This window comes from Carassius carassius, chromosome 27 (genome assembly GCF_963082965.1).
Source record: "Carassius carassius chromosome 27, fCarCar2.1, whole genome shotgun sequence".
NCBI lineage: Eukaryota > Metazoa > Chordata > Actinopteri > Cypriniformes > Cyprinidae > Carassius > Carassius carassius.
In genome coordinates this window covers 16,096,859-16,114,412 of record NC_081781.1, presented here as the reverse complement: position 1 = coordinate 16,114,412, position 17,554 = coordinate 16,096,859, and the positions used below count along the sequence as shown (strand labels likewise).

At 36.1% G+C, this 17,554-nt stretch overlaps 2 protein-coding genes across 3 annotated transcripts in view; one reads left to right on the top strand and one right to left on the bottom strand.

The window, feature by feature from the left end:
* Positions 1 to 17,554, top strand: part of kdr (kinase insert domain receptor (a type III receptor tyrosine kinase)) — a 167,583-nt gene that overhangs the window by 146,910 nt on the left and 3,119 nt on the right. The window lies entirely within an intron of this gene.
* gsx2 (GS homeobox 2) lies at positions 722 to 2,463 on the bottom strand. Its single transcript, XM_059513527.1, has 2 exons — positions 1,720 to 2,463; positions 722 to 1,505 (listed from the first exon to the last, which is right to left on the bottom strand). Exons 1-2 carry the CDS (start codon positions 2,093 to 2,095, stop codon positions 1,165 to 1,167), a joined length of 717 nt encoding a protein of 238 aa, XP_059369510.1. The 5' UTR covers positions 2,096 to 2,463; the 3' UTR covers positions 722 to 1,164.

Genomic DNA, 17,554 nt, shown 5'->3' with positions numbered 1-17,554 from the left:
AAATATACGAGAAGAAAACTGGAAAATAAGAGAAAATATCTCATATGTTTAAATGCTACTTAAACACCAAGTTAGACTGTGCAGTTAAATTAAATCTCTGAATAAGCACCATCAAGGTAACAATTAACTAATAAAAATTCAAAAACAAAAATAAACTGCATGTAGGCCAACAAATAAGTTTCACATATAGTGTTACACTTCAGGAGGCTTTCAAGGAAGGAGTTTCTCCTGTTCTCTTTAAAAAGTATTCAATGAGTCAGAAGGCTGTGAAGTGGACGGCTCTTGATAATGCAAGTTTAAAACAAAGTTTAAAACTGTCACGTTTTTATACTATGGTATAACACATGCTGAACTTAAGTTTGTCTCCCAAAGTCCTCTTAAAAACAACAACAATGTAAATAAAAGTTTTAAACACTATCTATCTATCTATCTATCTATCTATCTATCTATCTATCTATCTATCTATCTATCTATCTATCTATCTATCTATCTATCTATCTATCTATCTATCTATCTATCTATCTATCATTTTTATTATGTGGCCACACGAATGTTTATGTATATGTTTTGTTTTTATTTGTGAAATATTTAAACAGGTGCCTTGTTCCAGAAAATGAATACAGAACTCTAATGAATTTCATAATTCACAAGTTTAGGTACAGAAGTAATTTTATTTAAATAAATACAAATATACACATTTTTTTAATATGCACATAAAATTCAGGTGTAAAAAAAAATCCCAGTATCTCAGTAGTCTAGGACAGGTTGGATTAACAGTCTGCGTATTTTCAATATCACACAGGGAGTGTTTTATCTTCTCTATATATCCAACATTTATTATTCAAAGAACAGGGAAGATAGTATGGATTATCCGTGGACGTTTCAAATACGTTTAAACTGTAAAAACGTATTTTACTTCACTGAACTTTTATTTCACAGTTTGTCGTACAGATAAGACAAATAATTGACTTTAGTGTCAGGGTGAAACAATAGTCTACTTTAAGAGGAAAGACGGAGGAATTGGTAGTAGCTAAACTTCCATACCCTTCGGGTTATGGAAATATGGAAGACAATGTCCCATAAACTCAGTCGTTTCATCGGATCCGTGCGTTTAAATGTGCCATGAATGGTACCAAACTTAAGTCTATGTTGTTCGCGACGCCCCTAGATAGGTGAAGTCCCCTTCTCCTCTGTTGCTGACACAGGTGACAGAGATTCTTCGTCTTCCGAGCGCGGATAGTGTGAGTGGCTGCCCGAGCATTTGCATCCTGCGTGCGCGCTCCGTTGCTTACCTTTGCCTTCTTTCTTGTGTTTAACGCGGCGGTTTTGGAACCATATTTTCACCTGTTTCTCTGACAGGTTTAAATATGATGCTATTTCGATCCTGCGTAAACGGGAGAGGTACATGTTAGATGAGAATTCGCGCTCCAACTCAAGCAGCTGAGTGCTGGTGAAGGCGGTGCGCATCCGTTTGCCGTTCTGAATGTGGCTGTTGTCAGACGCACCTGCAGGTGAAAAAAAATTAATTAATTAAAATTAAGTCAGTGGCAACCAACTTTGCGAAATAATTCAACGAATACCATTAATATATCATTCTGTGTGTTTGACAAAAAGTCAAACAAAACAAGGTAAAATGCGTAAAGACTGACTTTTAAACTCTATAAAAGCGTCTCGTCATAAGGAGTAACAGGTGTATAGCTTGCGCGCGCACTCACTCACCTAGAGATAGACAGTGATACCTCCGAGGGTCAGTGACGCTGTAGCTCGTGGGCGGGTGTCCGTGTCCCGGGTGTGCTAACGCGGGGCTGTGTTGGTGTGCTACCCTCTGACAGAAAGCCGCGTCACCGGCGGAGAAGCCCTGTCCCTTCAGCAGTGGGATCCCACCGCGGGGAGAGTGGATATGCGAGGTTACGCACAGCGGACAGACACAGAAGGTGCCGGACTTCCGGGACGGGCAAAGGGGCGCAGTGACGCTCATCACTCCGGGAGAATGCATGCCAATGGGGATGAGAAAGTCCTGTCCCGTGTGCTCGCTGAGAGCCGGGCGAGCGGGATCCTTGATAATCAAAGAGTCTACGTAGAAAGACCTAGACATGATCGCTTCTGTCTGCGTGGGATGCTGATGGTGTCAGTAATACCACACTGATGGCGTTGCTCCAAGGACTTGCGCAGTACACAGTGGTCTTAACACTGTTCTAAAGCCTTCGGGAGCTGGCTTATGTTTGATAGTTCAACAAAAGGGACCCCGGAGAGGGCCGGCCCTAACGTCACCCACGTGTACTAACGGCCCAGGGGCTTTAGTACCTCTGGTGTTCCGAGACACGTGATGCCCATGAAAGCCTCCAATCAAATCTTTGCCAATACAGTCTTGTTAGCTCGCGGGTATGCGCTCCTCGACAGGCAAAGTGGCACAACAGCTCTGGCAAGTGCGCCTACTGAGATATCAACAATAATCCCTTTATAATTCTGGTCTAATATAATGCATTATTATTTAGATTTTCCAAATGATATTGAATAAAGACAGGCCTATCTATTTCTCACATAAACTGAGCTTGTCTGTGTCGACATGAAAGTAATGTTTTCCATTTCAGATGGCAAATTACACCTCAGTATAGAAATAACTCGAGATTATTGGCCAAAAGTCATGTCTATAAGAAGTTAACAATCGCCCTTCATCCATGGTTCTCTTATGTATACATAGCCTACTGTATAGGGCTTTCTTGCTCTAACCTTAAGATCATCCACATAGAGGCATCCACATATTTGTATGTTTACAACTAACAATATGCTACATGAACATTTCCCCGTCTATTCAACTGTATTTATTATTTATTTATTACTATTAGGGCTGGAAATGGGGAGGAGGTTGATGTGGAAATTAAAGTGATTTCTATATTTTATACATTCAAAAGACTACGAAAGCGATCCCAGTTCTGCATATTAACGTAGTGCTGTGTTTATGGTTCGTTGCGCAATGCCGTCTATCGCCATAATACCTGCAGACGGCAGCCAATAAAAATGCTTCTCTATCGCTGCGCGTCCTGTTCCTCACTGAACAGATCCTGAAAGCAGACTGCAGTTTGTCATTCATTATAAAGTATAGGCTAGGGACAATGTCAATAATAGGTCCATTTTGGAGTGTAGAGATCTTTATTAATTAAAATGGAAGTTTATGAGATAGTGATTAACTAATGAGGGTAACAGTTTTTTAAAGATTATAAGGAGAGTTTGCAAATGTGAAATTGAATTTGTACAACAATTTTATACATTTTATACAAAAATTAATATTAAGTGACTTACATTTTAGGAACAACTGTTATCTGTTTTCTGTATTTCGTCAACAAAAAATATAGGTCATAGCTGAGCTGCTGAGCATCAGACTTTGACACAGCGCTGTTTCATTTATGAATGCATCTTTGCTTTTGAACAAATCTAGTGAGTCAATGATTCAATGACCCATTCATAAAGAGAGTCACTTGCTTCATACCTAAATGAATCAGCCGTCCCCACATGAAAAAATGCTATAGTAATTTATAGTAACTACTACAGTTTTTTTAACCATACAATAGTAAAGTACTTGAATTAATTTGTTGTGGTAATTCTATAGTTGCTGTGATAATATAACAACTATAGTAATATAAACAAAGTACTTTACCCAATACAGTAAAAATTTTTCTACAACTATGGGGTATATTATACTACAATACACTACAGTTTACTGCAGTAGAAACTAAAGCATACTGCATACAGTATTTATTACAGTTGATCAGTTCACCAAGTTAGTACTAGAGTATGCTGCAGCATTTTTAAACATTTTTTTAAACATTTTTTAAGTGTTGTTTATACAATATATGCAGTATAATACACTTTACTATAGTATGGTTCAAAAACACTATAGTATTTACAATAAATTACTTTTTCATTTCACGAATCGATTGAATGAATGATTCAGTGACAAAGACAGTGCCTTGCTTACATACATTTAATTAAGTTAGTAAAATGGCATGACAAAGGTTAAATAAAAAACCTTTAAGGAGTCAAATATCAATGAGAAGGTTAATTTCTGTAATGTGAGCGTAGAGTCTTTAAGAATGCAATACAACAACTAAATGCTTACTAATTTATTATAGATTATAAAGTGTTTTATAATTAAATACATCCAAAAGGTCATCTAAATTTAACATTATTACCCCAGCCCCTTCCCAAGATAGAGTCACCACAGTAAATTTTGGCCAATTCCATCACTGATTACTATTATTTATTAACATCATCTAGGCTTAGAATATGACACAAAAAAAAAAAAAGAAATTCTTGTGATGAAACCTCGTTCAGTAACTGAAAAAAAAAATCCTGTCTATGCAAAGCAAATGCAGCTATAATCTTTGGGTTCGAGTCAGTTTGAAATGATCGCTAGCCGGCAATTAAAGATATATGATTTTCAGTGGAGTCTGGGCACTTTCAATTTGATTGCGATTAGGATTCAATTAGAAAGTGTTTATTGTGGAGTTTTTGGAGTGGATAAACAGCCAGCTATTTCAGAAATGCGTTAATCCCTCATCTTGTGACAATAATTATCGGGTTTGATCTCTCGGCGGGTCAGCAGCGGGTTGAGCTTCCACTTTCATCTGCGCGCGAACGCCTCTTACTTCCAGACACTGCGCGAGGAGGCCAGTGGCGCGAGCGAGCGAGCTCTGTCGAGGTTAACTCTCCCCAAACAGAAAGGTCTGCCATTATTCTACCTCCTACTCTGTCGGGAGAGACTTAACCCCGTCAAATCTTGTCTGAAAGTTATAACAATGAAAGTAATGCTGCCAATCTATAATCTTGTGTATGTAGGCTGCAATTATTTTAGCTCACACTCAATTACAGGGCTGACACCTGAGCTTTTCAATAACATGCAAAACATAGTAAAAATCAGCTCTCATTTGGAGCGGCTTTTATGGATGTTAAGATAGAACTGAAAGTCTACTAATGATGATCGAGGCCAAAGTTCAAGCTCCGTAATGACGATTTCATATCAGCATCGAGCTAGTATCACCAAGAGGCTTTCATAGGCATTTAATTGCTGAAATCAGCGGCAAGGCTCATTCTTAAACGACGTAGAATATGACTTTAAAATGGGCTGAATTGGGGAGGCGATAAAACAAACACATCTGTCATTCTGGCTGTAATTGTTGTAATGGAGGAAACACGGCGTATGAGACATGAGAGAAGAGAGTGAGAGAGACAGAGATGAATGACAACCCATGCGGAATGATTCGTAGCGCGCGCCCTTCATACCGTCCAGTCTTTAATATTATTTTTTCCCCCCTCCATAATTCTTCACGATAAAATTTCATTGTCTATTAAGTAATCCCACAAATGAGAGCCTTTATGAGTCTGTAATGAGCTCTAATTGCCACGACTAGCCGGGCCACGTGGAAGGATTTAAGACTTAAGCCGTCGGGTACTGTGCACAGAGTGTTACCTAGCCATTACTTTCATAATTCAAGGGGAAAATTAGCCCATTTAAGGAAAAAATCCTTTGATTCCTTTCATTCTGCTCCGGGTGATAGGAATACATCTTTGTCTGCTTGGGTTAAGTGGAGAGTCTAACAAACGCGTATAGGGCCTATTTAAAAGAGAAGTGAGTGTGGTTGAATAACGCAGATATTCAGATGTTGTAAATACTCTAATCAGCATTTAAACACCTTTCAATCGTACTTTATAGTGTTGGCCAGCTAGGCCCTATACAAAGCCTGGGTTTTTGCCAAAGCACTAAAACTACACAACTTTCATAAACACCTGTATGACTTCCACAAACTCTTTTGCATAAATTGAGGTGAATGAATTTGTTGTGATGGTGGCTGTACTAGTCACAATGGAGTTTATTATAATTTTTTTTTTTTTTAATTTTTGACTTACTTCTGTATAAATAAAGTTGTTTATAAAATAGCCTATATGAGCTATATGAATGGCAAAAATCTATTAAATCAAGCTAAATGGACAGCGTCTGCTGAACTTTTCCAAAATTATTGAATACATTTTTTTCCCTATTTGCCAGTATACTGGTCTTGACAACGCTTGAAGGTTTATTCTTGGATTCTGTTTGTATTCCTGTTGTAATCTAATTAAAAATTAAAGCATTTTTAATGGGTTTCAATTTAATGATCAGATATGCAGTTCCATAGGAATATAGGCTAATTAGGTTATGTGAGTTTATGTTAACTGGGAGAGACTATAAATAATAAAAAGCCGTTATTGTTAGCATTTATATATCAAGTAGCCTATCTCTAATGTGTTGAAAATGAATGAGGACACAGTTGTCAGCGTATGGAGGCAAAAGCTCTCACCTTCAGTTCCGTGCAATATTGCACTACAAGCGGTCCATAACTGCAGTATTGCATAAGTGTCATTAATTTGTGTCAACGCCTCCTCACAAAAGTTGCATTGTGGCACAAGGGGCCAGCCTGTGGCCCATCCCGACTGATACAGTGGGTGATTCCCCCCATTCCCAGTAACTAAGCAACACACGATACTGAAAACTGAAAGGAAACACTCGGGTTTTCAATATAGTCTTCAATAGCAAGGGGAAAATGAACAATGATCCCGCAGACAACATAATGCGGCGCAGTGACTTTTCATTGCCAATTATCTCCTTCATCTGAATAGCAGCTGCAGGGCCTGCTCTTCATTTCATCGTTTTGGGGGCTGACTGGGGGGGTTAAATTCAATTGCCTGTGTGTGTCAAAATCTAATTTATGTCTTAATGACGGATACGATTTTTATGGAAAGCAGCCAGAGCCACACATATAGGAATTTCTATTATAGCAAACTGGAACTGTTGCTATTCCCAACGTTTTTCACTACGTGTGAACAACAATATATATATTTATTAAGAGAGTTTATTTCTCAATAAACACACAAAGAATGGTGAGACCGAAGAAGAAGCCACGTAAACAGCATGCAAGGAGATGCCAGAAAACAAAATAAATGCCGACAGATGCAGTGATGCTGAACTCAGAAACTCCTCTAACCTCATTAAAAGAATCCTCTCTCTCATCACCTTATTAGAGCGCACAACTCTGCCTAATAGCCAACAGTTCTTTCCGAACGAATAGGCAAACATTCACGGCTAAACCACAGGCGAGACATGGGACCAAATAGCCCTTATGCCGATTGCGTTTCACTTGACATGCTGAAATAAGTAGTAAATAAGTAAATGTCTTAATCAAAGGGCCATAGAGGGGTGTAGATTTATATCCAAACCACTCTTTTAAAATTTATATGTACTTGGGAGGTCCGGTGATATAAATAAGCCACAATAGACGTTTACTGGCCGAGAAAAATATTACCATATTATAATAACCAAATGTATTCCGTGTTTTTCCAATTTAATTGCCATTTTGTTTTAAATAATTATACATCTAAAAAAAATTATTTAGCATCTGAATTTAATTATAAGGATTTTAAATTAACTCTCATCTCTTGTAGAAGCATAAATTGTAACAAGCAGTTGTTGAAATCACTTTTTTTATTAACTCCAGTGACTTAATAGTCTATATCTGAATCAAAGCACCAGTAAACATATATTCTTCAGTCATTGAATTAATGTGCCAAATTTGGCAGCTTTTTGTCAGTAAATAGTATATATATATATATATATATATATATATATATATATATATATATATATATATATATATATATATATATATATATATATATATATATATATATATATATATATATATATATAGCCTATATAGTTTCATGAATTATATGAAAAGATAATATATTATCATATTTTCAGAATACTACTAAACAACCAGTTTGCAACATATGTGTGTTTACTGTTTAAAGGTTATAAAAGATGCATGCACCTAATAAATACAATTACCAGTTTACCACAGATCTTAAAAAGGCAGTTTAACTCCATTAGCAAATTCTTTATTTAGCAGAAGTATCTGTAAAATGCAAAGTATTGTTAGTTTATATTTATTTTTTAATTCATGTTATAAATACAAAAACTGCAAAAAATATGATAAAACAGAAAAGTGTAAGCCAAAAAAATATCACATGATGGAAAGGTAGGAAGAATATTCCTGTTCCTTTTATCAGAAATGAATTATACTTAACTAGAAAGTTCTCAATTGTGTTTCATTATTCTGATAAAGGTTTTCTCTGTTCACTCTCTTGTGAGCAGATGCACACATTATTGATTGACTCTATCATGATTGGAGTGTGAGTGTGGTGTTTTTCAGTAATGCTTATCATGGCTCATTACCATATGTCATTGTTATGCACATTTACACACACACATACACACACACACCACTCTCCCCATATTGCCCTCTTACTAGGGAGCACTAGTTGATTTTAATGACTGCCATCAACCCTTCCCTCTCTCGTATTCTCTTTCCCCCAATCACTTCCTTTCTGGATGAACAGGGCACACATGTTATAAATGAGTGTATGCTGCCATTTTCAGATATTATCTGTGGTCTTCTTTTACTGTGTTGTGTTATGTGGATGATTTTAGAGATTAGTTTGAGAGAAGAGGTCATCAGTGTCACGATATTGCAATAAATTGGGATCAGGCCATCCAGAGCCCATTTGGCCAATGTTGGGAGCATCATTTTGCTTTGTCAATCGCTGTCATTACTTTTCTTGCTTGTTTGTGTTTATTTTTGGTAGTGTTGTATTATAATTCCCTCTATGTATTGCTAGCACCACCAAAACTCCCTCAATCCTCTTAACAAATGCTTAAGAAAACATACCTCTATTACCGCTATACCTCTAAAACACACCTTATTTCTTGGAATGTACAGTACATGCAAAATAATTACTTAAGAGATTTTTTTATTTTAATAACTCTGCTAAATCTCACCTTAAGCAAATCCCAAAATAAATATCCATTTCCTAATGTACATTATAATGCCTAAATGCTCTTATCGGTTTAAAAATGGTTGATTTCAGTTTTATTTTTATTAAGACAAAATAGTACAGATTTTTTAATGTAGGTCATTTATCAGTTTTAAGCAATAACAAAATATAAAATAGAATTATTATCTTATCAGTATCAACCAATTGCAGTATCCTGAATTTTAATATTTTACATGTTAAACATGTTAAATTAAAATCATCCTAATTAACCTAATATCTCTGTGTAATTTGCACACCTATAATGTCTCAGATATCTTTTCTAAAAAACCTCTCTTATATATCCTCAAGTTCAGATAATCAAAACGTATCTTTTAGCAGCAGTGCAGGGATTTACAAGCAGAGTTCTGCTGTTCAGAGTTCTACATTTAATTCAGTTCCCAAGGTAAGCCTGGCCTATCACGCGTCAGTGGGTCGAACTGCTTATTGAGCCATTTGAGGTTCTCTGTGTTTACATAAACATCAGCCTACACTAGTAACCTGTGTGTTCTATAGGCATCGCTTTGAATCCAGGATAAGCAGTTATGGAATGAATTGAGCTGTGCTGGATAATAAGCCAAATCTAGGGTAAGTTACTGAAGTGCTTGTGTTTTTAGCATGGTGTGTGAAATACAGTAATAATTACTCTACACCTGCATAGAGACATCTTAATGCTACCTAGATTACAGATTTTATCCTCAAAGCTATTGGTATATTCATTTGAAGCATTCTAGTTCACTGATTTTCCAAAACACAGGCTTGCATAAGGTGTACAAATAGGAATAGATGCAAATGGAGAAGATTGTTAGATAGCAGTTATAACTCCAATGGCGCTTATTAAACAACAGAGGGATAACTGGATGAAACACCTGACTTAACCTGATACTGTCAAAGAAAAACAAAGTTTGGGTTGGAATTTTCCTTCGCCTAAAATAAACTTAATATTAAAGAAATATTGCAGGTGGGCTCAGTCAACAGCATTTGCAAATAAATACAAACATACATACACACATAAAACATTTCCCTTTTTTTTAAAAAAAAAATAAGCAAAATTTTGGGATGCAGTCAGGCACTTACTTTTTTTCACAGTTTTCGTAGTCACATAACCTAACAACTTTATTGCCATGACAATATAATGACAAACCCTAAATCAACCTGGAAAAATATGACAACAGTTTTACAGCTCAATAAATATACATTTATAAAGAATGAATTGACAAGCTGATTGAGCTGATCTTGAATTAACCCATAGTATTTATTTTTACCTATTTATTTTCTTAATGCATGTTATTGAGTTTATTGTGAACAATTAATCCATTACATGTTTAATTTTGTTGACAGTTAATTTGATTACCAACTTTCATAACTATTTCATAACTATCAAAATTATCTTCCAGGAAAACAAAAAACTTTCTCTGGTGATGTATGCCAGACTGTTTAAGCCCCGCCCCTTTCTCCACAAGCTCATGTTTATCTGCCTTCATCTAATCAACAACTGATTAATAAAACCACGTCCCAACCCTAAATTGTTTTTTCTTTTTAGATAATGTATATCACTATATGGAAGAACAAAATTGTCGTCATTGCATCAAAACCAGATTTACAAATGACCGCAACTTGGTTGGATGGTCTTCATTCCAGTGGTAAATTGTTTCCTTTTAAACTTCCCTATAAGGCTAAAACCACCATCAATCTTTTGATCAGTGTATAAACTGTTAGCTAGCATGCATATAGCGCCAAAAGACTAATGTTTAGAGAACACTTTCATCTCCCACTCTGTGCTTTTCCAATCCAACATTCACCCACACTAAACCTAAACAACACACCAATATGCTATGCTACAAGTACCCATTCAAGCCATGCTAAAATGCATGAAAACAATCTGAATACTCTAATAAAAGTTTTGATTGTTGTGGCGGCCCAATTAATTTGTGTGGGGAAAAGCACTCTACAGTCTGGGGTGCACTTCATGTAGCTGGATGAAAAAAGGACTAATTGAATTATCACAACTCTTTTAGGTCTCAAATACGAGCTTGAGCATAAGGAAGGCTTTTAATTCTGTATGGAAAGCTTCCAGCAGTGTTTCAGCCACCTCAGGATAAGGTGTTTTGCCTGTGTCTCATTAATTGTGGTAGTCATAAATAGCCCAGAGGACCTTAATGTTGTACATGTACAGAGAGGAGTGAGTAGATCTGAAAGGGCTGTGCTGTGCCCCTCTCTCTCGCACACCATCCTGTTTAACTTGAGCTGAAGAGACTTTCAAGTGTGGCTGCGTCTTTGTGTTGCCTTAGTCCATTTGTGTCTGTCTGTGTGTGAGTGTTTTGGGGGTACAGGCCTGAATTTTGTATTCAAGCAAAGGAGTTGGAATCCCCTTCTTTCCCACTAGGATTTGTATCCTCTCACCTGCTCGCTGCAGCGACTCTAGTTCATGTTTAGCAGATTAATGTGGATGCATGTGTGATGCCTTCGCAGCACCTGCCCTATTCTCCTCCATCTCTGTCCCTTCCTCTCTTTATCTTTCATTTGCTCTCTTTTTCTAAGGACACTACCTGGTTCCTCTGGCTCTGTTTTTATACTGTATCTGACCTATGTGAGAGTGAAGTGTGTATTAGGTTGTGTGTGACTTAAATCATTTAATAATTTTTGTTGTATAGAAACAGTTAGAAAATACTTTTCACCTGTGTGTGTGTGTGTGTGTGTAATGTTTTTTACATGTATAATGTAATTTATATAAGATATGTCCTACAATAACAAAAATATTTATCATTCATATTATTTTTATTATTATGAAAGACAGAAAGAAAGAAAGAAAGAAAGAAAGAAAGAAAGAAAGAAAGAAAGAAAGAAAGAAACTGAAAGTACAAGAAAAAAACACAAACTTTAAATTTTAGGAGATGAACAAAATCAGCAAAATTAGGAGTAATGATAATGATACCATTAATAATAATAATAATAATAATAATAATATAAGATAAAATGTTATGTTTTTCCATTAAACAAACAAAAATAAACTTAAAAAGTACAAGCAATATAGTATATGTATATATATATATTTTGGATTCAGGATTTTTTTTTTTTTTTTTTTTACCAAACTTTGTATAAAGATTATTGTCAGCTTTTTTTTTCTTTTGTGTTATTTTGTTTTTGAACATGTCTGAAATATTCAAGACAGAAATAGTCAAAGGCTGTGTGGATTACATTTAAAAATAGTATATATATATATATATATATATATGAATGAATGAAATATAATTTTCAATTTATTTATTTTATTTGTAAAAAAGTTTTTAATGCTCTAAACAATGTAATGACTTGAAAAAAATATAAATTTTTTCCTAAAATGTTTTGTCTCAAGAGGTTAATGGACTTTTTGTTAACTTTATCACTTAATTACAGTTTTTTTTCAATCGCTAACAAGCACTCAACCATACTTCAGATACTTTTTCTAAACTCTTAACACAGACTCACACCTACAAAACACTATTGGCCAAGTGGATAATTTTCTTCTCAAAAACAAATTTTGTTAAATATATACTAAATCTTCATTTCAAAATAGAACACATCTTTCTCTGCACACACTAACTTTACCAAAACACTGGAAATCTGACTCAAAATTAAATTATTCTGTCAAAGAATAACACTTGTTTACACCTCACAAGGTACATGCAGTCAATCAAAGTACACCAGGTTTCAAAATACTGGCTATTGTTGACATTAAAAAAACTGCATAGACTTTTAGGTTTCAGTTTCACAGGTATTTGCATGCAAAACATGCAATCCACAGTTTTACACAAAATTTCTTGGTTAGGTACTGTATGTCTAAATGTACAGTAATGTTCACATTCAAAACCATTCCAAAAAACAACGGTATGATAGAACAGAAAAGGTTTTACAGTATTGCTTACAGTGAACAAAATATCCATGAAACACATAAGAGCATTCTGAACAAAAAAACAACAGCAAAAAGCCCAGATAAAAAGGGGGGAACTAAAAAAAAAAAAAACCCCAGGCACAAAATTATTGTATCATGGTACACATGGTAATGTTTGCCCCTCTCTGTCCTGGCACATCAACTGTGGCCCTTTTCCCAATTACATTTCGTCCACGTTAATGCCTTTTGGCCAGATTGAATCCTGCCTCATCTATGTATATGAATTCATGAGGGGCCTGGTTGGCCTCCAATTCCATAACTCTCTGAAACAAAGTTTATGTAAATCATGTCATTACTATATACCATACTGTACTGTAACCTATAACTGTAAAGGTTACCTACTTGCAAAGTGCAAAGCTTATAGAACTGGACATTGAATTGAACATACACTATACCTGGACATATTGTTGTCCTCTCAAAGGGAACAGTGTAGAGCTGCTTCATCCGCACTCTGTGTTTGGACAATGTCCGCGTAATCGTTGTGAGGCTGATGCTACCGATATTGTCAAATATCTCATGGTCCTCTACAATTCTAGTTTGAATTTCATGCAGTTTTATTGCATTATTTGCAACACCCATTTCTACAATGGCAAGCTCTTGGTCATTATTTAGGAGCCTTCCTCTTCCCCCAGAAGGTGGAAGACGTTGCATTCTTTAGAGGGACAAAAAATTCAACATATGCATTACTGTATGACCTTATTGACATGTCAAGTGAGAACAGAAACAATCCATGTAAAATGCAATACTTACCTGTTGGTTTGTTGAAAGATGCGTATAATGGAGGCAACCGTTGACCGCCTCAAATTAGGCTGCACTCTTTCACCAGCCTCTCTTAGTGAAAGACCATGGTTGATTACATGGTCAATGATAGTGGCACGAATTTCATCACTGACTACTGTTCTTGCAGCCCTTGGAATGCCACCACCACACATTCTTACACCTCTACCTTTCCCTCTCCTTGGCCCTGCTCCTCTCACTGCTCCTGCACCTCTCACTGCTCCTGCACCTCTCCGTGCACCTCTCACTGCTCCTGCACCTCTCCGTGCACCTCTCACTGCTCCTGTACCTCTCACTGCATCTCTCACTGGACCTGCTCTTCTCCCTGTGCCCCTTGCTCTTACTCTTCCTCGTCCAGACATTACAGTGTTTGTCTTTTACTGTTTCTGTTTCCAAAAACATCACTCCTCAAAGTGCTCCTTTTATTGTATAAGTGTCAATATAATAGAAAAAAATAACCCCTGCCACTGAGTCTAAGCCAGACTGGAATCAGCTGTGGTTGGCCCAATTTACACAACATAAATCAGCTGTGTGTCAATTAATCAATTGTTTGTTTATTATCAGCTAAGATATATTGTTTTTGAACTGATATCATTGCAGAAGCAGAGGTTTTATACTGTATCTAAGGTTTGGAATATTGTTTTTGCTATTGTGGGATGTTGTGTGTTAACATTCGTAAATACTACAAAAACAATCCATAATTTTGTTGGGAGGTATAGCTTGTCTATTAAGAAAATGTAAGCATTGTGGAAATGTCTTCAATGACTCCATATTGTGTGAAAACGACATGAAATGTGTGAATGGTATGGCCACAATAGACCGATGCTGTGCTAATTGTGTTTAGAGTTTTGAAAATGTGACAACTGCTTGGACAAACGCTTGTTAGTGACTGAAAAAAACTGTAATCACGACACTGCATGTACTTTAATTCGCGCTTTGTTATGAAATGATACCGACTACAGAGCAAGCCGGAGCATTTGTGCGTGCAGTTGAGGAGCACTTGCTCCAAGCACGGTAATGTTTCCGCATTTGTTTGACTCACGCAGACGCTGAGGTGAAGTTGGAGCACACGCATGAAACGTCTCCAGATTGATGTGGTCATAAAGACGTTGTGCATCTAAATAAATGCTAAGGAGCACTTATAAATAAATGCACTTGACTTCTTGTCAAGTGGTGCGTTAAATGCGTTAAAGGGGTCATTTAAAGTGATTTCAAGTTTTCCTTTCTCTTTGGAGTGTTACAAGCTGTTTGTGAATAGACAAAATCCCTAAAGTTACAAAGACTAAAATCTTAAACCCAAAGAAATATTATTTATAAAAGTTAAGACTCGTCCACACCCTCCTAAAACACCTCTTTTAAACATGCCCCCACATGTCTACGTGACGATGTGGGAAGATTTGCATAACGCCGACCAAATGGTCACTGTAACGCTTTACAAACTTCATCACGGGAAGAAGGAGGCGGGAACCGGCGGACACTTAAATGAAACTTTAATAACAAAATAAACACATAACAGCGCGTCAGCCCCTCGCGGACGACTGTCGCGCACAAGTAAAAACCAAAACATAAAATAAAACCCAGACCTGTTCCTCTCTCGTCCTTCACTGTTGTCGCTCCTCTTTTGTACCCTTCCGATCTCCTTCGTGGGATGCAAGACCGGTGAGTGGAGCAGGTGTCACTCATTTCCAAATCACTCCACCGGCCTCGCTCCGTTCCCACGGCTCTCGGCCCCACCCCACTCGTCACAGTCACGGAAAGCGAAGTTACTTTGTTTGGCCTTCCAAAAGAGGACACAACTAGAAATCAGTGGTTAAGTTGTATTTACAACACTGTTCCAGAGAAGTTCAAGCCAAATATATAGATGTGCGCAGACTGTTTCCTGATCGTTTTTCATATGTAAAGGATTTGTTACTGATGAGTCAAACGTGAGTTTTGAGCAGTGTAGAGTAGCACTTGTTGTTTGTAATTTCTTTCATTCCAACATAAGAAAATATTTCTGGAATCTGCATCTGAATAGCATTTATTTACACAGTTTATATATCTCAGAAGGGACATGGATTCATTTAAACTTCAGATACAGATGTATAAAAAGGCCTAATGTTTTGTTTTTAGCATAAAACCAATAGTGACATTTGATATAATTAAAAACATAAAAAAAGTAAAAAAAATTGACAATATGTGAAATTAAAACTGCCAGTAGGTGACAGCAAGTGTATGTTAATGAGTGATTCATTGAGATTCAACCAATTCATTCAATGTGCTGATTCATTCACAAACAAAGCATTTGACTGTGTTAATGAGTGAATCACTGAATCATTTATTCAACCGATTCGCTCAAAAAGCTGATTCATTCAATAAATGAACCCCATCCATTGCTAAGAGACGCAGAACAGTGCTGTGATCTTTGTTTGGAACTATTTTCGTTAGCAAAATTGAGTAAAAAAAAGAAAAAGAAAAAAAAGCAATATTATATCTAAAATGTAAGTCATTTATTGCTTTACTGAACTTGTATAAAATTATTATTAAATGTGTTCATGCATCTGCAGAGAAACGGTACTCTTTGTTTGATATAGATTAAGTTAACTAGGCCTAAAATAAATTATATAAATATAAAAACTTACAGAAGCATTTTTGCCATCTACAATTTAAACTGCCTGAAATATTGAGTTTTAATAGACTAATAAATCAATGTGCGTGCACTCTGTGTGTGATTTAGTGATATGGCCTACTTGATAACGTCAGACTGCACATCATTACAACAACACTTACCATATTATCGCAGACGATGCTGTATATTGCACACCCCAGCCTCGACTTGAGTGGAAAATGAAATTATCCTTGGTTGTGCGCGGTGCACACTTGTTTGCACATGAGCAGGTTTGCACATGAGCAAGGTGTTTTAGGAGTCTAAACCAACAAACGCCAGACCACTGATTCGTCAAACCTGCTTTCCTGCAGTCTGTGTTCTTCTGAGTATTTTGTAGTAAGTAACGAATATACTTAGATGAAATGTATTGGAGTAAAAGTAAAAGTTGGCTGAGATATAAAAACTCAAGTAAAGTACAGATACTCACAAAAAACACTTAAGTAATGTAACCTAGTATTTTTAGTTCGTTACATTACACCACTGTTTTTATGTCCTGCGACTTATAGTCAGGTGCGACTTATTTATCAAAATTCATTTGACATGAACCGAGAGAAATGAACCCAATGAATTGGTTTTAAATAAATGCGACTTATAGTCCAGTGCGACTTATATATGTTTTTATCCTCATCATGACATATTTTTGGACTGGTGCGACTTCTACTCAGGTGCGACTTAAAGTCCGAAAAATACGGTAATAAGTATTGTACTACTTGATGCAACAAAAGGCTAATTTTTAATGGGTTTTATTGTTTTTGTCCTGCTGCACCGGTTTTCTGACCAGGACACGCATCACAGTATGACAAGAGGTGTAACATTTCAGTCACACACTTGAGGCATTTGGCCAATCACAAAGCATTGGATAGCTGGCTAATCAGAGCACACCTCGCTTTTCAGACCGATGAGCTTTGTAAAAAATTATGCGTTTCAGAAGGCTGGGCATAGAGGAGAAACAATAACGTACAGCATGTGGAAAATAATGTGTTTTTTTAACCTTAAAGTGCATAAACACATTTCATTGCAACAAATACACAAAATAATGTTATTTTTAGCAACATCATATTACCCCTTTAAATATTTTTGATACATTAAACTGAAAAAATAAATCACCCACGTTGACGCGCTAATTTTGACAGCACAAATATATAATTATATAAAACACAAATATATATTTGCTTTCATATTTATATATAATGTATATTATATATAAATATATGAATACATATACATGTCTTTATATATACATAAATATACACAGGACACACACATATATTATGTAAACAAACTTTTATTTTGGATGT

Coding starts and splice junctions, on each gene's coding strand:
- gsx2 (XM_059513527.1), bottom strand. CDS start 2,095: ATGTCTAGGTCTTTCTACGTAGACTCTTTGATTATCAAGGATCCCGCT. Junction 1,506..1,719: donor GTATCACTGTCTATCTCTAG/GTGAGTGAGTGC, acceptor TTTCACCTGCAG/GTGCGTCTGACAACAGCCAC.